The sequence below is a fragment of the Mustela lutreola genome, chromosome 3 (assembly GCF_030435805.1).
Source record: "Mustela lutreola isolate mMusLut2 chromosome 3, mMusLut2.pri, whole genome shotgun sequence".
In the NCBI taxonomy this organism is placed as follows: Eukaryota; Metazoa; Chordata; class Mammalia; order Carnivora; family Mustelidae; genus Mustela; species Mustela lutreola.
In genome coordinates this window covers 117892563-117914523 of record NC_081292.1, presented here as the reverse complement: position 1 = coordinate 117914523, position 21961 = coordinate 117892563, and the positions used below count along the sequence as shown (strand labels likewise).

At 39.6% G+C, this 21961-nt stretch overlaps 1 protein-coding gene across 1 annotated transcript in view; it reads right to left on the bottom strand.

Moving 5' to 3' along the window:
* Nucleotides 1–21961, bottom strand: part of THSD7B (thrombospondin type 1 domain containing 7B) — a 733321-nt gene that overhangs the window by 354095 nt on the left and 357265 nt on the right. The window contains exon 9 of the mRNA XM_059166739.1: nucleotides 17139–17254. Within this exon, the coding sequence (XP_059022722.1) occupies nucleotides 17139–17254 (116 nt within the window). The remainder of the gene's footprint in view (nucleotides 1–17138; nucleotides 17255–21961) is intronic.

Genomic DNA, 21961 nt, shown 5'->3' with positions numbered 1-21961 from the left:
CATCACTGCAGCTCTTAAAACATGTGCAATTTGTAAAGCTGACCTTATCAAATAGTGACCACCTTGGAGTGTGGCCCTTCCTTTCTCTACATAGGATAACTGGAGTTACCCACAACTGATCTTGCTTTCGACTCAACCCATGTGGTCCTTAATGCTCGCTACGTATGAGAATCTCAAGGGATGCTCTTACAAACTCCTAATGCCAGCTCCCCCCCCCCCCGCAACTCACAACACAAACTGTGTAAATCAGAATCTCAGGTGGGTGATGACCAAATATTTGTATGTTTAAAAAAGCTCCAGGGCAGAGAATCACTGATTTAGCACATTGAAAGCTGGCAAGTCTTATTCTTCTGCTATGTAAAACAGGAAAAAGACAATGCAGCATGCTTAACCAAGCAACAGAAAACAAATGAGCACTAGCTAAATCATTAATGCTCTCAACGCATTTTAAAAATGCAACCTGCCCTCTAGCTAAGTACATCATAATGGGTATAATTGGAAATGTGTACTATAAATGAGGAGGGTTAACAACACTATTTATAATGACAATTTGCACTTGTCTTTTCTTCTTGCCAACCCGTGCTGAAATGACAGGGATTTATTTTCCCTCCATGCAGAACCCTTTTCATTTTAGCAGATGAAACGTCTAGTGGCTGCTTGCTACACAGATCCCTAATGCATCGCACTCCATCAGCCTTAAGAGTACGGTATTCTGCAACCACACTGGACTATTTATAGACAGGTTTGAGGGACACAGATGCAATCAAGGTATAAACTCAAGACATAATCCTTATTAGGCATGAACACTGAACCATATATTCATAACAACTCTTTTAAATAATCCATATTACCCTAACTTCTTAATGCTTTATGCCTTCATGGGCATAAAAGGTTGCTATTCCTGCCCCGCATTGTGTTGACAGCTAGAGTACAAAAGGACTTCCAGGTCAAGCTTATGTGTCACAGCATAATGAGGACACAGCACAGGGATATATAACTAGCAACTTCAGACCCTCAGATCCTCTGTTCTTCTCATAGATAAGTGAAGTGTATCACTTGGCTTTCTGCTTGGCATGCTCAAAAGACACCACCATTCACTATGGCTCAACCACATAAATCCTGGTTTCTGCAACTTTTTGAAATGTCCCTTCTCGGATGTGTCTACAAGTAAAAAATGGTTTGCATCAATCTAAAGTCTCTTGCTTTTGAATTCCTTTTTTGGCTTAGTGTTGATGTAATAACAACTTAGTATCGGTGAGTTTGGAATATCAGTCAGGTTTGGGAACTTAGGAAAATACTTATCTTCTAGTACCTTGAAAGGAAATAATTAGAAATAATCCTTCGGGGCTTTGAAGAAGAAGAAACAGATAATGGAATGGAATTAGTTCAGGGTTTGGAACCTGGTAATATGTAGCAACTGTGTTGGGGTAAGCTAAGAGTATTTATTCTCCCTCTACCTCTAGGTAACCCCCTATGCTTGAGACTGAACAGATGGTCACCTCTTTCAAGAAGTCTTTCCCACTCCATCCTCAGCCAAGTAGCCCTCTTCCCATGCTTCCATGCCTCTAGAAAGATCCACGTTGCATACTTTTGTCTTCTTGTCTCTCTCTGCTCTCCAGGTCTTGTAGTGCTTAAAACCTAGAAGGCATCTAATAAATGATTGTTGAATAAATAAGGAGATGGGTGCGTAAAAAATCATGACTAGATGAAAATACAGCCATCTACAAATATCTTTTTCTTGAAAGGAAAGTTGGAGACTTCTACCAGTAAGGCAGATGATATAGCTGGAGAAAATCTGCTGGCACACAGAAAAATGAAAGCTGAAGAAGTTCATTTTTAACTCAATTTAAAACATTTATCTTTTTAATTTTGGAAATTTTTAAACATATCAAATGAACCCAATATATTCATCCATCAGCTTCAATAATCGCATGGCTATGCTTTTATTTAATCTATACCCCTTCCCTTTCACACACAGCTGGATTATTTCTAAGAATATTCAGACATAACATTAATATTAACCATTTTTGTTCATTCAATGACAAACCTCACTCTGAATGGTGGTATCTACACTATGTGGAATGAAGCAAGGTTTACTTTCCAGAATATAATCTTTAAAATAATACAAAAAACAACCCAGGCACTTGCCATGATTCATTCCCCTGCCAAGTGTTCTGCATAAATCAGCTCAATGCTCCTAACAATCCTAAAACACAGTTACTCTTGTTATTCCCATTTTGGAGGTCAGAGAATGGAGGAACAGAGAAGTTTTGTATCTCGTCCAAGATTCCAGTATGTAATAAAGAGGACTCGAAACTCAAGAAGTCTGCATCCAAAGTATGTGTTCTTACTGCTCTGTTTTGCTATCTATGCCTCCAACACTTGAATGTTCTCAGTCCAATGCAAGCAGCATTGCAGTTCAATAAAATGGCAATCCAATAATGACAACTGTTCCCAGGAAGTAAAATTCAAAACCAGTTAAAAACCTGGCCCCTAAAGAAAGCCACAAGCTTACAGGGTCCCAGGCTTGGTAGGGCTCTTAGTTTAATGTTTTGCTACAGCTGTCTTGAAACTTTTAATAATTTATAAACAAGGCACCCCACATTTTTATTTTGCAGTGGGCCTTGCAAATCATGGTGCTGGTCCTGATAAAAACAATGGTGATGTGGGGAATTAACGAGATCCCCTCCATCTTGGTGATCATTTTAAAGCTTGGAAGTATACAGAGAGGTGACTACGAAGGGTTTGCTCCATCCCAGAGTTCTGACAGTTGCTTATGGTTCTTCTTCTCTCTTAGCATTTAAATTCCTTGAGAAGGAGAGAGGGTTTGCATAATCATCCAGTTACGGGAACTCCACAGGATGGGCAAAGAACTCAGTACACACTGGGTCATGAAGACAGACTATTATATAATGTTGAGTTATGGTAATTTATACAGTTACCTACAATTCACATTTTTTTTTTATTCAAGAAAACAGATTCTCTTCATTTCTTGCCCAGATAATTGAATGCTCTCATAATTTTCCACTGGTTTCCAATGCTGTCTAACCTCATTATTTTCTGTACTTTTTTTTTTCTAAAACACAAATCAGATTTTATCACACCCATGCTTAAAATTTAAAGTGTCTATTAGAATTCCAGATAATGTCCAAACTTTTTAGAATAGCATAAATCTTTTCATAAACTGGCTCCTGCATATTTCTCTAACCCTATTTCTTATCATTCCTCCATTATGCATTATACAAGCTCCACTAGCTGCTTGTAATTCATTTAATTAAAATGAACTCTCTCACTGTCAAGCATACACACACACACACACACATATACATCCCCTCTTCTATATTTAAGATACTTGTATTCCATGTTTACTTGGAATTTCCTGATCTACCAAATCTTACATCCTCTGACACTTCACTAGAGTAAGACCCCCTCTTCGGCTGCCTAATACTCTGTGCTCATTTCTGTTATAAAAAAGATAGGTTTGTGCATTTGAATCTTCTATCAAAAAGCCCCTTGAATAAAATAATGACATCTTATTAATCTTAATATTACTAGCAATTGGCAGAACGCTTGGTATATAGTGAAGCCTACAGAAAGTTTACTGAATTACTGATACATTCATCTGTTATCTTTCATTCGATTACCATTTAGGCACTTAATCCGGGGCAACCACTCTTCAGTGTGTTGAAGCAGTGAACAAGCTATGGAGCTTACTTTGTAACTGGGAGAATGGTTAAGTGCTATGAGGGAAACCTGTGTATGAGCAAGAAAGAGAATGGGAAGAGGGGATTTCTAATAAGGCTGTCAGAGAAAGGCTCATCAAGACATGATATTTGAACTGAAACCAAAATGTTAGGCAAAAAGCATTCAGGGATAAAAGCATTGTAGGAAGGAGGTACAGCCAGTGAATGTCTGAACGAGATATAATAAGCTTGGTCAGAAAGGAGGCCAAGGTAGCTAAATGGAAAAGTAAAAAACACAGTGAAAGGTGGAACAGGATTTTACAAAATTTCCTAGTACCAGTCTGTGAGGGTGGAGTCCCCTAGATGATTCCTCCCATGAGAAGGGACATATCCACCTCTACTATGCTCATTTCCCAGGATTTTCTCCCTCTTCCCCACTTGTGTCTTCTTTGGGAAAGATGAGGAGCATCTAAATCATGGTTTTGGGAGAAGGAGGTGGACAAATACAGCTCTTCCATCTCTCTCCTTCTTGTTTTTTAGGATTTATCTGCTCATAGAATGCACATATTTTTTTTTTAAAGATTTTATTTATTTATTTGACAGAGAGAGATCACAAGTAGGCAGAGAGGCAGACAAAGAGAGAGGAGGAAGCAGGCTCCCGGCTGAGCAGAGAGCCAGATGCGGGGCTCAATCCCAGGACTCTGGGATCATGACCTGAGCCGAAGGCAGAGGCTTTAACCGACTGAGCCACCCAGGCGCCCCTAGAATGCACATATTTTTATCTGTTCTGGGCCCTGGTCATCAAATTTTTAGTTGTCTAAACATGGGCTGTAACCAGGTGGTTAGGCCTATCTAATTATAGAGTTGAGGATCGGCTGATATTTTGATCCCCAACATCTTTGACTAATTCTCAATTGTTTCTAAATTTGGGTGGGGGAAAACATGGGTGGGGTAAAGATAGACTCCCTCAAAGTCCAAGACCGAATGTGTGCTTCTTGCTCATGTACAACGGTATTTCATGTTCCACGCAATCTATGTTTATTAAACTCCTACTATTTTTCTGCTACAAGAAAGTCTCTCTCTTTCTTGCTCTCCTTCATTCTTACTACACACCTACATACAATACACTTCTAACTATCTTTCATTTATAAAACTAATAACTTTATTGCTTGAGCTTGAATACCCAGAGATCATACAGCTTACTCAGGCAAGATGAAATACAAAATGGAGGACAAGAAGCGAATCGGTGCACACTGAGTAACTACTGCTAAGCTAGCCTCTTCACATAGGATAAGAAGACCCTAGGAGGTAAATTGTCTTACAGACGTTACATGCTATATCTATGTTACAGATGAGCATATAGAGTTTCAGAGAGGATAACTAAATTGTAGAACACACAGCTAAGGGGCAACACTAAAAGTCTAGCATAACTATGTTATATTCTTTCCACTACACATGAACAAATTAGAGAAAAATTCAAGAAAGAATATAATTAAGTGCTAAACTGAATATAAATAAATTTCAGTTCAAAATGCATTTGGTCATTGAGCAGAAGAGGATATTGCTGGCTCAAGTTAGAAATGAGCACATTTCCCACAGAATCTATCATTGTACATATGGTCTATATTCTTACTTTGATGATCATTCATAAGGTCTCTAAATAAAGTTAAGCATATTTTAGGTATCCGAGCAATCTAAGTTTAACCTGAAAAGACCTCAACTGGCAAAGAATTCACAATTCCTAGCATACTCATTACTTATCACTGAAAACATGCCATTCAATAGATATTCCTATCTGAACTATTTCCATTTAACAACTTACTTTTGAGGGAATATCAAGAAATTAGCAGAATATCCAGTGAAGAGTTCTCTATTAGGAAGACTTAAAAGTTGTTTGTCTCGAATATGAGCAATCTACCTCATTTTAAGCATGAATTTAAGCAAGTTCTATCTTTTTGATTTTTTACCTTATGTAAATTATTTGACATTTTTATAAAACCTGGAGCTCCAAGTTGACATATTAGGATCCCAGCATTTAGCTCTACCTCTAACCCTAAGCTTCATTGTAGTAAGACAAATTAAAGAGTTTACAAATCTACCATCATATTATTTAATCAGTGAGTCAAAAATCTCCTTAAACCATACACTAATTTAGAATCATAATAACATAGGATCAAAGCCAAGGAAGTGATAAATAATTTATTCCTTTACTTATAGAAAATTATTTAATAAACAAATAATACCCCATCTAAATCACAACTAATTTATTCTATTTCTTCATAAGAAGTATATTGAAACTCTAAAAATAAACTCCTAATTAGAATGGGTAACTTAATTTCTGAAAGGTAGCTTATTTACCTCTGAAAGCAAAGAGAAATTATATTGTGATGCATTGTATTACCTGCAGAGCATTCTAGGGATAGGAGAAAGAAACCAGCCAGAACTTAAAAGAGTTTGAACAGAAAGAGCATTCATATCTGAAGAAACAGGGATTTTTGCTACCAAGGCGAACAATAAATTATTATGAATATCCACATGAGCCACAGGATTTATTGATGGTAATGTAGCTTGACTTTTGAATGAGGGAGATTAATAATGCTTTGTAGCAAGTATTAGTTGCAAATATAGAAGGAAGACAGTGGATTTCAGATATAAAGAGTGGAACTTCATGCACCAAATCTACATTTAAGAAATTTGCCTGCTTTTGTTTATTTTGTTTTGTTTGATATGTTAGTTTACTTTATAAGACAACCAAGACGACACCGTTGATGACAGACTGTTGATAGAAATCCCAGCCTAGACATTTTGGTAAGAACTCAAGTACACACAGACTGCACAATTTGTTTGATAGAAGTAAAATATCTGACTCCAATCATACTCAGGGCGAGAGCTTTCTTTCTCCTTCCAGTTTCTACTTTACATGAGCACATAATTCTACTGCATTTCTGTTGCCTGGGGCTTCAGTTTTCCTTTTCTGTATTTCTACTTAATGTAAACCACTCTTCCTAAACCAACTCTGAAGTGAAAGAGGATGGTTTTTGCTTTGGAATCAAGCAGGTAGGTTTCGCCATGCCTCTCCCTGCAGTTCAGCACCTACAGAGTCTGGATGAAGCAGAAGTGAGGGTATGAGTCAGGTTCTGGATTCTCTTCCAAAGAACTGAGTTTGGGTGTTCTAGAGAGGTCAGTCTCAGTGGGGGAACAACCAACCATGGCCCTATCTTAAGGAGAATGCTCCTGCACTCATCTCCTGCTACCTTTCTGCACACTGTCCCCTTCCCCTATCAGATGGGTTCTGAACTGAGGGAGCTGGTCCATAAGCTGTTGAAGTGGCTGAGGGCCTGACACACACCGGACCAGCAGATTCTCTTTCTTGTAATCTCAATAAAGAGCCAGAAGGTAACTTTCTGTCCATGTGGAGTGCTTAACTAAAGAAAGTGTGGTAGAGTTGAGCCTGGGACAGCCATTTTGGGGCTCTGTATCTGCTAGTTATAAGCATACAGATTCAGAAATGGTCCAATACAAGAAGCAGGTCACTAGGTGTACACAGAGAAGCAGAGACAGGAGGAAGTGCACTGGACCAGAAACTGAAGAGTGAAGCCTCGCTTCCTGTTTGCTTTTCTAGTTTCCATGACGTCCATGGGGATATTTTCCCCTTCTTTTTGAATATCTGTGAGATTTTCCGTTATCATTTCCCAACAAGCCATTTTAACCTACTATAGCTTAAAAACTTTGGATCCTTGAAAACTAAAATGATTAGAACTATACAGTAAATGCAAATTACACATTTCTTAAATAGTCCATTGTCTAATGGTTAAATTAAATGTCTCCATATAGTTCAAGGGTTCTCAAACTTTAATGTATCTTAGTATTACTAAGGCAATTGGTTTAAAAATGGCAGATTTTGAGGGCCCAGTCCTGACCTCAAAGTCAGAATCTCTTTGGATTTTAATAGGCATTTCCAGTAATTCTGAGCTGGGAATGCATGGGCCACACTTTGAGAAATCTGATCAAATTATTGTTTTACTCAGGTGCCTGTGCGGCTCAGTGGGTTAAGCGGCTGCATTTGGCTCTGGTCATGATCCCAGGGTTCTGGGATTGAGTCCCTCATCAGCTCCCTGCTCAGCGGGGAGGCTGCAATTCCCTCTCCCTCTGCTCCTGCTCTGCCTACCTGTACTCTCTATCTCTGTGTCAAATAAACAAAACTTTTAAAAAAATTATTGTTTTACTCTTGGACCAGTCTGGGCCACATGACCATAATTTTGCATTTCAACATTATACCTTTGGGTTTTATTAAAATAACACAAACCTAAAACCATGAAACCTTTTATTTCATTTCCAGTGGACACACTGCCTTAGTTGGTGTGACCTAGGTTGGAATGTGGAATTGCAGTAGAAAATGCTTTCTGGGAATTACCAATTGAATAGGCTCTGATTCCCATGAGATACCCATATGATTCTATCCAAAATAATAGTAAGCACACAGACTGATGGACATAGGAATGAGTGAATTAATGAATGAGTGTGTAAACAAATAAACAAAAAAGATGAACCATGTTTTTAAACTTGTATGTTTGCCAGGAAGCCGGAGATAAATCTGATTCTTTATGTCCTACATCTTCTGTCACTGACATCACAATGCATGTTCTTGTAGTAAGCTACAAAATCATTTATGAAAGAAATTTAGTTGTAAAGGCATATCAACTTTCCTCTCAGCAATTTGCTAGCTTTGCTTAAGCAGGTTGCTTTTAACTGGCATCCATTTATTTGACATGGATTTACTGAGTTCTGTTCTGTCTTAAGTATATTACTAGGCACTTTTGGGAATGAAAGCAGAAAGGGTTCCAGCCTTCAAAGATTTCACATCCCTTCAGAGACACACAAAACACCTTTACCGATAGTTAGAATGCAAGCAAGTCAGACAGGGTTATGGGACTCAAGAGAGGAATGGTTGCTTCCAGCAGCAGCATCAGGACAAATTCTGTAAAGGAAAGGATTTACACCTTGGTTGGATCTGGGCAAGCAGCAGAGATAAGGAGAAAGAGATCCTTGACAGCAGAATTCTGGTTTTCCTTACTATTTTCTCTCACAGCACTTTGATCTTCTACCAAGCACATATTATGATTTGTATCTGCATGCACATTGGGTAATTGTGGGTTCAATGCCTCCATTTTCCTATAAGTAGACTCTACCCTCCATGATGGAAGGATCTGTCTCTACTCACCAGTCTGCATATCTGCACATGGTGCTGAGCACTATGGCTAGAAGGCACTGATATTTCAGCAAATGTTTATTGCTGAATGAGTGGATAAGAGCCTAGGCTTCCATGTGGCTTTGCCCTCTATTAGAGTTGCAATCTTGGGTCCTATCCTCCAGCCTCTATTTCCTCATATGTAAAATGGAGTAATAATAGTTCTTCCCATACAGGATTGAGGTAAGAATAGGATAATGCACATCAATAAATTACAGCTTTTATTAATTTGATAAGAAGAGACAGTGAGATGAAACAAAGACATGCTGATATTACAGCTTTTTAGTGGTAAGTCTGACCTTGTCTAGCTTTTTAAATATATATAACTATATACATATATATAGTTATATATATATATATATATATATATATATATATATATATATATAAAACTATATAGGCTCACCAGGAAAGGCAATGTGGGAAGTTTAATGTAACCTGGGTATTTTTATCTGCCCTTTGCTCCTTTTGGCCCAGGTGATCAGGAGTCCTTCCCTTGACCAATCCTCTCACCTAATCTTTGGAGCAGCTCTAATAGAACAACTTCCTATTTCACCAAACTGTCCAATGGTCAATGAAACAGCACAAGTGAAAGCAATGTATGATAGGTCTGTGAGGTGTCATGACCCTTCACAGGTTTGAGAGTCCTAGGCTCCAAATTCTTGAATTGCTAATACACAGGCAAAACGAGCTGTGCCTACTGTCAGGAGAAAGAACTTGTGGTGGGATAAAACAGGCAGGCTCTGGAGTCACAGAATCTGCATTTCACAATGGCTGTGCCTCTGCCATGCATGGCAGCTAACCTTGAACCTGTTACTTCATCCTTCGGAGCTGGGGGCTCCTCACCTCTTTAGCCATATGGGATTACACCCAACTCCCGGGGCCATTGTAGGAAGTGAGGAAAAATCCCAGCTGGTGATGCTGTGAACTCTAGGCCCCTGTAGCTGTACATCAATCTCTGGTGCCGAAGAAGAGGAGGTCAGGGCGAGAAGGAAGAGTGCGAACTGAGAACACTTCCTTGTCAGCTCTTATGTAGACTAATATTTCCTCTGAAGTTGAGATGTAGCTCGCACCAGCCGAGTTCCGACCTCTGAGCAGCAGCTCATGTTGGGAAATGGGCAAGGAGCTCTGATGAAATAGTCTTAATTGTTGTTGTTGTTGCCAAACCAATTTCATTTTATTTTTCCCAAATCAAATCCTCCTCATACTGGGTTTTAAAAGAGGCTGACAGAGGTGCCAAATTTTAACTAAAAGCAAAACTAAACCAAACAAAAACAAACATACAAGAGCAAAAGTTACATGAAATTAAGAAAATTTTATCCATTATTTTACTTCCCCCCTGAATTGAGGGAAAGTGTCTTTTACAGCTTTTATCAGCACAACTCCTCAGTTTGGCAGGAATATGATTGAGAACTGTAATCTCCACAAGCCCAAGTACTTGTCACTCCTCCTACTAAATTTTCAGGAACATTTATTGAGTACAAGGACAATGTAGTGATATGTGGGCTTTAAATTATAGACTAGGGGTGCTGGGTGGCTCAGATGGTTAAGCCTCTGCCTTTGCTTGGGTGCTGATCCTAGTGTCCTGGGATCAAGTCGTGCATCGGGCTCTCTGCTCGGTAGGAAGCCTGCTTCTCCCTCTCTCTGCTGCTCCCCCTGCTTGGGCTCGCTCTCTCTCTTTCTCTCTCTCTGTCAAATAAATAAATAAAATCTTTAAAAATAATTATAGACTAAAGATGGCAAGTCATCCCTGGTGGAGCCTGTATAAAACAAAGTCACCTATGCTCTGCATTGGGAGGCTGGAGCTTGGGACATGTATGTGGGATACGCACCTTATTTTATGTATTCGAAAACACTCAGGAATAGATAACATCTAATATTTACAGAGGTGGTGACTGAAATTTAGGTTACTTCCTCAAAGAAAGTCATTAGACCATCATAATTCTTTTGACACTATTTTTGGGGGCCAGTGTCCCAGGCCCAAATCTTGATTACTCAAACACACCAGATTCCTCATTATTTGATGCAAATTAGTACCCCATTCACCACTTCCCAGGTAGACAAAAGCACAGATGGGACTGCTAGGAGAAAGAGGGAATCCTGTGTGCTGCAAAGAGGACAATGAAGAGAGGGTGGTGCTAGTTCACATTCGAATGGGAGAAACTCTGGATTCTAGGAGAGGTGACTTTTGACTAATCCAACATTCTAAAAGACCAATATCTTTCCCCCTAATTGGCCTGGACCAACTCAATAATGTGTTAATGCTATGACTTCATCTTTATGGAAGCAAAATCTTTAGGAATTAGAACTGGTTGTGGGAAAGATGCAGAGTTCATGTATTCATTCATTCAACAACAACTGCTGAATGCCCTTCATGTCCCAGACATCGTGCTAAGCACTGCAAGTTCATAAATGAAATCAGAAAACAACAGCCCTCTAGATGTTATCACCTTGTCCAAGAAAAACACGGACATGGAAACAAGTGCCATCATACTGGCACAGGGGGTCTAGATGTTGCAGGACACCAACATAATAAAGATAAGTTCCCTGTTCCTAAGGAACTTACATACCACTACTGCTAATAAATCTCCATTTACAGAACATTCTTTAATGTGCCCTAGTCTTAGTTAATCCTTATACCCACTCTAGGAAATAGATGCCAATATTATCTCATTTAAGACAGAACGGAACTGAAACACAGCAAGTTGAAAGGGAGTCTGAAATGACTTATGTGTCAAAGATGGGACTTAAGAGTCCATGCTCTTAACTGTTAGCCCACACCATCTAGGCAGTTAAAAAAACAAACAAACAAACAAACAAACAAACAAAAAAATAGTACTCTCTTTGATAGTGAAAACCTCAAGACCTATCTCTAGGAGGCTTGACACAGGAACAAAGGTTACCACCAAAGGAAGTTTCCTACCAAATCCCAGCAGCCCTTCCTGTTTCCATGACACTGCTCTCCAGCTTGTCCCTGAGATGAAAGTTCAAGGAGCTCCCTCAGCCTTTAATTATTGATACTGACAAATAATTAAACATTAGCTCTGTGGTTTCTAGGAATTCAAAAGAGGAGCTATTTTGAATATGGTATATTTTATCTTCCAGCCCAATAACTACATATTTTCCCTTCTATAGAAGTGGTAGACACACACATCTGGGAATTATTTCAAAATAATCCATGGGTTGGGTGAAAGAAAGGGGGATGCTGGTAACACAGGGAAAGTAAGAGCACGGGAAAACAAATTGATGATTGTTTTCACTTGGTGATGGTTACACAAGAGAACGTTCTAGTAATCATTAATATTCAGCATTAACATGCTATTAATTTATGTATGTCTGAAACTTCACAAAATTCAGCATTAGAAATATAAAGTAAGCCCCTTTAAAGACAACCTGAGAGAACTCCTGGAAAATCAGTACTGATCTGTGACTTTAAAGTAAAAACATGAAGCGTGATGATTACAAGAGCAGTGGCCAAGATAATTCCCAACCAAACCCAAACGAACAATTATTGGTGATCTCCTACATTTGGTTAAAATGTATGTAATGGCATGTTGCACCATATAAAGCATTTAATGGGTATTTCTCATCCTTACCACTTACGGAGTCACTTGAGGAAACTTGTAATTTGCAAATGTCCCTTCAGCATGAAGAGATTCTGACTAACAGGGGCTAGGGAGAGTCTTGGACATCCATGCATTGAAAAACAAACAAACAAACAAAAAACTGCACAGGACTGAGAACCTCTATAATACGAAAACAGGTGTCGTTATTAAGCAAATACCATTGGCTACTTCAGGCAGGCATTTGCTCCATAGGCTGAAGGAAGAAGAAAAGAAAACAGCAAGAAAAGTACCAAAGACTGGTTCTTGATCCTTTGGTGTATTTATTCCTGACACTTAAAAATCAGAGAGGCCACAACTGGTCCACAGCTTGACAAATACCTGATTTGCATAGAAAAGTGTGGGACTATCATTAAGCATTTAAAGAGAGACACATTTGAGGAGGAGAATGATGGCAGAAGCAGTGGCTGGCTACTAGCTAGAGATATTCATAGCTTGAGAATACTTTAAAGTCATAGGATTTAGTTCAGGAAGCCAGCCAGGGCCAAATAAAAGCTGACACAACTCATCCATTGCTAAGGCACAAATCGCTCCTAGGCTCAGGTCCCCGAAGCCACCGTGGCTCTCTGAGAGGTTCCAAATGGATTTTGCTTGAGGTTCATATTAACCCAGTGATTCCCTGATCGTATGAAAAGCCTATTAAATCATAGTGTCTTGAAGTAAAACCCAAACATAAATTAAAAGTGTATTCTAGGGGCACCTGGGTGGTTAAAGCCTCTGCCTTCAGCTCACGTCATGATCTCAGGGTCCTGGGATGGAGCCCCATATCGGGCTCTCCGCTCAGCAGGGAGCCTTCTTCTTCCTCTCTCTCTCTGTCTGCCTTTCTGCCTACTTGTGATCTCTGTCTGTCAAATAAATAAATAAAATCTTAAAAAAAAAAAAGTGCATTCTAGAGATCTAAAGATGATTCCATTATGCAGCCAAATTTGGGGACTGTGAACATAAACTTGGTGAACCAATCTGAAACCACAGCTGCAAAAAAAGAGTTCCTCATTCCTCATGAGCCAAGGTTGTCACCTGCTCTGGCCCATGTTTCTCCTGATTTTTCAGTGTGGGTTAAACCACTTTTCTTCACCCAACACTGTACCTTAACCTCTGTCATCACCTGCCGATTTGTTCCTAGGCTATGCTTTTCACTTTACAACTTTGACCGTGTCTTTGCCTTGCTCAAAAATTTCAAATGAACCTCATTCCATCTTGGAGCCTCATAACCAAAACATAGTTATTGTCTGGGAGCTTACAGAAAGGTACAATTCCAGGCCACACCTGGGTCTATTAAATTAGAATCTGTATTTACTAAGATCCCCAGGGGATTTATAGGAGCATTTAAGTTTGAAAGGTATTATTTAAGAACACCATTCTCCAAAGTGTGTATGTATATGTATATGTATATATATATATATATATTTTTTTTAAAGAATTTGTTTATTTATTTGACAGAGATTACAAGCAGGCAGAGAAGCAGGCAGAGAGAGAGGAGGAAGCAGGCTCCCTCTGAACAGAGAGCCCAATGCGGGGCTTGATCCCAGGACTCTGGGACCATGACCTGAGCCAAAGGCAGGGCTTTAACCCACTGAGCCACCCAGGCGACCCTCCAAAGTATATTTTGAAGGACACTCTCAAGAACAGAGAGTATCCTGTCTAGATTCAAGGTCACACCATTCTCTCTTTTTACAGGACATCGGTCCATTCAAAAAGTAGTTATCAAGTGACAACTATGTCCCATACTGTGTTGGGTTTAGAGGATCCAGCAGTGAAGATGACAGAAGTAGTCTCTGCATTCATGGACTTAGAGCAAGGGCAATATTGACAAGGAAAGATAACTATGGGGATATCATAAAAGGGGATGTGCAGGATGCCCTGGGATGATCTAGTTAATGAGGTATATTGGGGACAGCCTAACACATCTGGGAGATCTGGAACATGAGTAAAGCATTCCTGAAGAAAGTCTGCTAATGCAGGTCCCTGTGGATGCACAGAGTCAAAACAGGAGGGGCATCTGAATACAGTGTCAACTTCAAACACAACAGGTGCAAAGGCCCACAGCAACTACAGAAACGCTTGCCCAGTGCTTACTCCATGCAAGGCAGGGCTCTAGGTGATTGTCATATACGTAGCTGTGACTATTAACCCTGTTGATAAACAAGGAAAACTGAGGCACAGAAAGATGAAGTAATGTGTCCCCATCACAGAACAAACTTTGAGACTCATCCCTGCCCATCGGGCTCCAGCGTCGTGCTCTTAGCTGCCACACTCTACGACGGCTGAGCTGGGAAGAACATAATACATTCAAGAAGCTACAAAACAGACCGTATGCCCAGAGTTCAAGCAGTGTTTGTTCACAGATTTTTGTTTGTTTGTTTTGCTTTTAAATCATCAGAAAGAGAGTGCATTACCATTGAGGAGCAGCTACTTACAACTCACATTTGGGGGGTCTTCCCAAAGTGACTGAATCAGAATTTCTAGCTATGGAGCTGAAAACCTGCATTTTAGTAATGCTTCTAGATAATTCGGAAACAATAAAGTCTGAGGACCACAGGTTTAGAGGTACCATTTCCTTCAGTATTCTCCTCCTCCTCATAGCCCCCTCTAATTAACCCACAGTTATTTAATAATATACTGGCTCCAAGGTATAAACTAAACATGAGGGTAAATAGGATTGAAGTGGAAAATTGGAATAAATCTGAAAATTGAATCTTTGCTCCTCCAGGTCCCCTGGCTGCCGGGCTGTGAAAAGAATTACCTAGGCTTGAAAAATTGGAGGCAAAAAAAAAAAAAAAAAAAAGACCACAGAGGCTGAGAACCATTTTCATTACAATGCCAACTATTTAAATAACTAATTGAATCTCTGAAAATTGAAATAAAATTTAAAATTGCCGGAAGAGCAATTATTTCCCATGCTCTCTGATTCCTCCATCCTTAGCCAGTGTGGGAAGGATCTCAGGCAACAGAGAATTTTCTTGAATGTAGAGTACATACAAGAGCAGCAGCCGAAGTAATCTCTGGCCACTAGGGCGCACTGGCTCAACAAAACTAATGTGCCTCCCCAGCATCAGGGGACCCTGACAGCTCCAACACCAATATCTTGCTGCCAGGGGGATATTCTGTTAATTCAGTCTTTTTCATAATCACTTAACAGAGGAATTATGCTAATCTCTCATGGGGAGATCTCAATAAAACTCCTTCATCAAAGCTTATTGTATTTTCCTGCATTTTCCCAATATTTATCTTTACTTATCTTTGAATGTCTTTTAAATGTATTCCCATTAAAATTCCAAAAGTCAGCCTCCTAGATGCCGCCTTTCAAATGGTTCATAGCTTTTCTGTCCTGCTCTGTCTAGAAGCGGCATGACCTTGCTCATTCAGCTCACTTACTTTATATTCCCATTCAAGAAAGTAAGTTTGGAAAAGTGTCTGGAAGGGACTGTTATTTTAATTCCTCAAAAAATCAGAAAAATATTCTACTATATTTTTCAAGGCTATTTCATATCCTAATTATTCATTTAAATGCTATCCATAAGGAAGCTCACTGGATACAACCATATTAATTCTGTGACAAAAGAACAGTACGAAGATGAAATGGCACAGGTTATGAAAACCTTAAACAGGTTCCCCAATATCACAATATAAGACACTGATGGGGACAATGTTCTGTAGCTGCCACTATCCCTTTACTGATCACTGCGAGGGTTTGATGTGTCAGGGGCAGAACTATATCAATGTTGGTCCTCTTTTCACATCACACCCATGATAGCGTGTAACACAAAAAATGTGGGGCATCCTGGATGCTCAGGGATGGAATTTCCCAAGGAATGGTGTGAATGCTCTCAGTCTCTGGGGAAGGTTCTCTGCCCCCAGAACTGCATGCAGTGCTTCCTTGCCCCTTCCACCAGGAGGCTAGTACAGCCTTGTCCTGCCTGAGAGGACATGACTACCCAGAGGAGGCTATGATGTGTGAGGGGGTACAATAAACATTTCTAAGAAACTCCTGAGTGTTTTTAGGATGTAGTTATTAAGTATCCCAGATCACTGCCCCCAAACACACCCAGTTGTATAAATTATCACCATTTATATTAAAGAAACACAAATCTTATATTGTCAATTCCTACACAAATTCAACGCTTTTTACATATCTGCCCTGTTCTTTCATAGGCTTATATTTATCAGTGATGGAAGCACAATGCTTAAGGCCCTATAGGCAAATAAAGATGCCTCCAGTCAGACTCCCAGCACACAAGAGCCACAAAGAAACGGTGTCGGTGATGAGGCTTTATAAGGAACCACATGTGTATGGCTGTACAAAACACCGCAACAGGGTTCCCAGAGGAGGAGCATTGCTGCAAGGCTCTCCGGGGATGTTATGGCATCTACTAACTGAATATGTTTTCCCTGCCAAGTCCTGATGGATCTGGAAATCCAAGACTTCATTTACAAGTTTTACCAACCATATTTGCTGTGTGTGCCAGGGGGACATGCAAATGGAAAAGAAGGATGCTCACATTCTATAGCCTCTCATTTATTTAGCAGTAGGGGAATACAATTCAGGCGGTAGGAAGAAAAGCACTAAAACCAGAATGCACCGACCTGGTTGGCAGGACCTCGGGCAGGGCGTCCACTCACTGAAAGCTGTCACAATACAGTCTTTTTTGCACGGGAGAAGGCAAGGACGCACTGTTTCGGGCCGAGTTGAATCTGGACATCTGTCAATGTGAAGACACAATATCAATGCCTCTTGGAAGAAGTAAGTGATTTAGCGGAGAACTGTAGGATTTCATAACAGAAAACATGGAGGCCCTGATGTTCCTTCAATAGACAAGGAAGAGAGAGCCAGGAGGCTGCTTGCCCAAGGGCTCCCAGCCAGAAGCGAGTCGAAGGCAATGTCAGCTCTCTTGACCTAAAGACCAAAATACTTCCCACTCATCCAGGAAAAAAGCAATCCCTGAAACTAATGAAAGGAAATGCCTTCACAAGAAACTGTCATCATCAGCATCAATTCAAAATGGCTTTTTTTTTTTTTTTTTTCAGAATGAACATATCTGATATATTTTTTGAAAAGCATTTTATTCAGGGTAATATATCAAATCAGTGATATTCTACAAAAGGGATCAGAAAATACAAGCCAATATATGAATATATGACCATACTGGGAAACAAAAATCATTGAAAACCACTTAAATGTACTCTACCTCTTTGATAATGGAACAGAATTTTAAAATATTTAAGCGATTGGCAGGTATCTCTTCAGAACATGTAGAGTGATGAGCAAAATATGACAGATGGCAAATGTCAAATATACTAACAAGCATTAACAAGAGAAACACTGCAGTTCCATTATTTTGCTAATAATAAATGCTCTCACTTGGGAAGAAAATCTATAGTCAATTGATTCATAATCACTTGGAAGAACTAAAGTCTCAGAAAATGGCAATCAAGACTTTGTTTGTTTTCTTGCCTGCTTACTTGTTTTATGAACACAGAGGGCTAAAAACTACATTATCTTCTAAGACTGTGATATGCCAAAAAGTAAAATAGGAAAGCACTCAGCAACGTATATTTGCATTTTAAATTCTGTTCCCCAGAAGTTCCTCATAAAGCACATAAATGCCATGTGGGTAAGACTTAACAGCATGAGCTCTGGTATTAAGTAGGCAGTGCTGAGTTAAGGGCTTTGGCTAGCTTCTTTCATTTATTCCTAATGACAACAGTGAGAGGTAGTATAACCTTCATTTTTACATGGTAAACTGAGGCACTGGAATAATCATCAATGGACCCAAAGCCACATGGGGAGAGACCATTTGAGAAAACTTACAATAGGGAAAACAAAAACAAAACACCAGGGCAGCAAGTTCAATCAACAGACCTTCTTGAAGGACAGAAGAGAAAATGGAGGAGATAAAGTTAGTGAGGCAATAATGAATTAAAAAAAAAAAAAAAACCACAGAGAGCTGATGAAAAAATGACAGTTCAGGTGAAATGTCCACCAACGGGATACAAAATGACAAACATGTCAATGCAAAGGCTGTCCAGTTTTTAAACATCAAGAAAAAGTAAGAGAATAGACGATAATGGATGTGGCAGAAGAGGAAGAAAGATTTGTCATCCAAGAATCTGGCTGACGTCAGACTTCATCAATTTAGAGAATGATCAAGATGAAAACATTTTCTTGGTTTTAAAACTTGAAAAACAATATATAAGACTGTGGAAGACTGAACTTGACCGTGGAACAGAACGTACATGCTATCATTCGGGCCACCATCAGGTAAAGACACCATGGACAAAGCAGGGGGCATGGAAGGGGAGGGAGACAAGGAGCAGAGGCTTGGATGTGCTTATCTGACAAAGCCGGCGGGCCGAGTGACGATCTTTAAAAAAAAAAAAAAAAAAAAAAAAAAAAAAAAAAATAAATATAAATGAAAACAGAAATAAAGTTCTAAAAAGATCAATTGAAAATACTATTGCAACCTACTCACAGAACACCAACAATCTGGGATTTGAGACAGGACTTGGTGTAAATGGACTAAAGTTCATTGCTTTCATGAGAGGGAATCAAAGAACGGGCATTTTAAATCGATAAGTGAGGAGATGTATGAATGACATGTGGGAAATGTATCATCTAGAGTTAAGAGGTAAACATGAGAAAGGGAAGAGAATGAAAAATAAACACTTGTGTTTGCTCGTACTGACCTAAAGATACAATGGATGGAGGTAAGACACTATGAGTGGCTGCCAGTGGCCGGACAGGGAGCAGGGAGAGAGGGGTGGGAGCAGGGCTGTAAGCATCAGATCAGGCTTCTGTTATATATTATATTTCTCCTTGCATGTCATTATGACTTGTGAACCATGTGAAGGCTTACCAAGTCAAAACAGAGAGACAGAGACAGAGACAGAGGAGACAGACAGAAAACATAGAACAACTGTTAAAATGTAGTTGTGATTGTGTTTGAGATGTGGGACACTAAACGGAGCAGGAGATGGGTGGGACCTGCTGCTGGTCGTCATTAGTCTCTCTGATTTTACTTCTTCTAAGGACTATGTAACACTTGGATAAAAATGGAAAATGGAGACCCTCACAGAAACAGAATTGGTCAAAAAATTATTATTGCCATTATTATTAATCATCCTTAGCATATGCAGAAATGCCGTCTATCAAAGAGATCAACTCAATAAACAAAACAAGAGGAAGAAGAGTGTCTTTGTGAGAATATAGTGTTACTTAAACAAGCTACTCAGGTAAGGAAAATTTATGTCATACTTTACTAGAGATAGCAAAAGCCGCTAAAACCATTCCCAAGTCCTTTATTCACGCTCTGAGGTCTAGTAAAATTAAACTGAGCTGTTGTTTATTCTAACTCCTCTCCAACAGCGCCTGGTGTATGGCTAGAAATGAAAGTGTGACTTGAGCAACACCAGCTTCCCTCATGCTCAGTGGGGCAGCAGGGGCCCCACGCCCAACCAACCACTTCGAATTCACTCATCCGTGGGCAACATAGCCTGGAAATAACTGTGGCGCTGGCTTCGGGCTTTCTGGAGGGAAGGCTGATCCTGCAGGGATTTTGCTCACTTCAGTTAGGAGTAGGTGTTCATTTCTTTTAGGGAACTGACACTGCCTACGTGATTTACCCCTGATTAGTAACACTCAAAATAAACACTCGCTGTGCATAGTACCCACTCCTCCTAATACAGCCCCTTTCTCTCTGCATGTTCTTCCATTCAGTCCATAAGAGAGAAACAGTATCATCTCCTCAGTGGCAAAGATCAAGCTGAGGTTATTTTGCTTTTATAGAGGCCATGAACTGGAACGTGATTTCTGGTCAGACAGGAGCCAAATATTCTCTTGTCAGTGAAAACGGTTTTTTAGTTCACTTCTTTTGCCAGTAAGGTTGACCTTTGCTGCAGGGGTTCAACTTCCTCTTGCTTTCCATTCACATGATGTCTACCCCTTCAAGAATCATCATATTTCTCATATTCATAAGTTTCTTCATAGTCTTCAAAAATACTCTCTTTGACCATTAGCAACATGTGTGCCCTCCACTTCCATACAGGAAAAACTGTAAGGTTTATTTTCTGTGTTCTTGTATGGACGTTGACCAAAAAAAAGGCTTTTGACCACTTTCATGCTGTTTGTGTGTGTGCGTATATGTGTGTGTGTGTGTGTGTGTCTGTCTATGTGTGTCTGTGTGCCCTGTGTATGCATGCATGATACATAAACTAATTTTTAATTTGATGGTGGAACTCCATCTTATATCATATCTTCAAAGTGCCATATTTTAGCTCAGTGTAAATATTTAATAATAGCAGGTGAATGATTGAATAGTATTCAATGTTATTGGAGCTTGAAGATAAATAAATCCTTGGAGATATTAGGCTAATTCATCTGGCCATTTCCAAAACAAAATTAAAGCCTTAAAACCTAGGGAAACATATGGATTCACTTTTTAGTTAGTAAACAAAGCATGGCACCTTAGCTTTTGTCCTAATTTATACTTCCTAATTTCACGTAATGCTCAGACTCCAGATTGGCAGTGCTCTCAATAAAAGGATCAGTGTGTTTCATTTCAGCACATATATTTCCTCGGACCAGCACTGGAATGCTCTATAACTCTTATCTCGTTGTCACCCCATAGCCTTCGGCTCCTTATAAGCACTGTGCTAAAATGCATCAAACTGAGGTATTTTTTAGTTACGCCTCCATAATCAAGATGCGGAGACAATGCTCCATTTCTTTAATCAGTCCTCCTACCCAGGAACCAGTGCACGTCTCAGTCAGCTATTGGGGCAAACCTGCCAACTCTGTCAACATTAAATGTTTAAATGGAACTCTGTATTATTCTATCTTACACAATGCCAGGTGTTTTCACATTAAAGGCAGAAAGTGCCTTATCAGGACTTTCGGAAGGCTCCAAATTGTGTGCTTTTAATCTTTTTTAATATTATTTTTTGTACAATGCAACTGAAAAAAAAAAACAATGAACAGTGAAACAAAACCAAACAAAACCCCAGAACTATCCCAATGAGCTCTCACTTCTGTTCCACTTCTGCCCTGGCTAGTTTTCATTTTCTGATATGATCAGTTCTATTACTCATACAATGGTAACAGTCTCACCTATACAACTGAATAGAAACCAAACGCCAAACCGGGGAAGCGAGAACTTGCTAGGAACTCTGCCTCCCAATACAGTGGGCTTGGAGATAAAACACATTATATGAGCCCATCCGTTCCGTGGAGAGTTGCTTCCTTCTCCCCTGAAGGCCCCTCCTTCTTTATGATGTTTCCTTCTCCTTTGCTACTCCTATTCCCATACCCCCACCCCAAGGATTTCACAAATGGCAGGGTATCTTTCCACTGCAACAGCTTTCACATAAAAAAGAACAAAAATAGGTATTTTTCCAAAGGACAGAGTAAAATA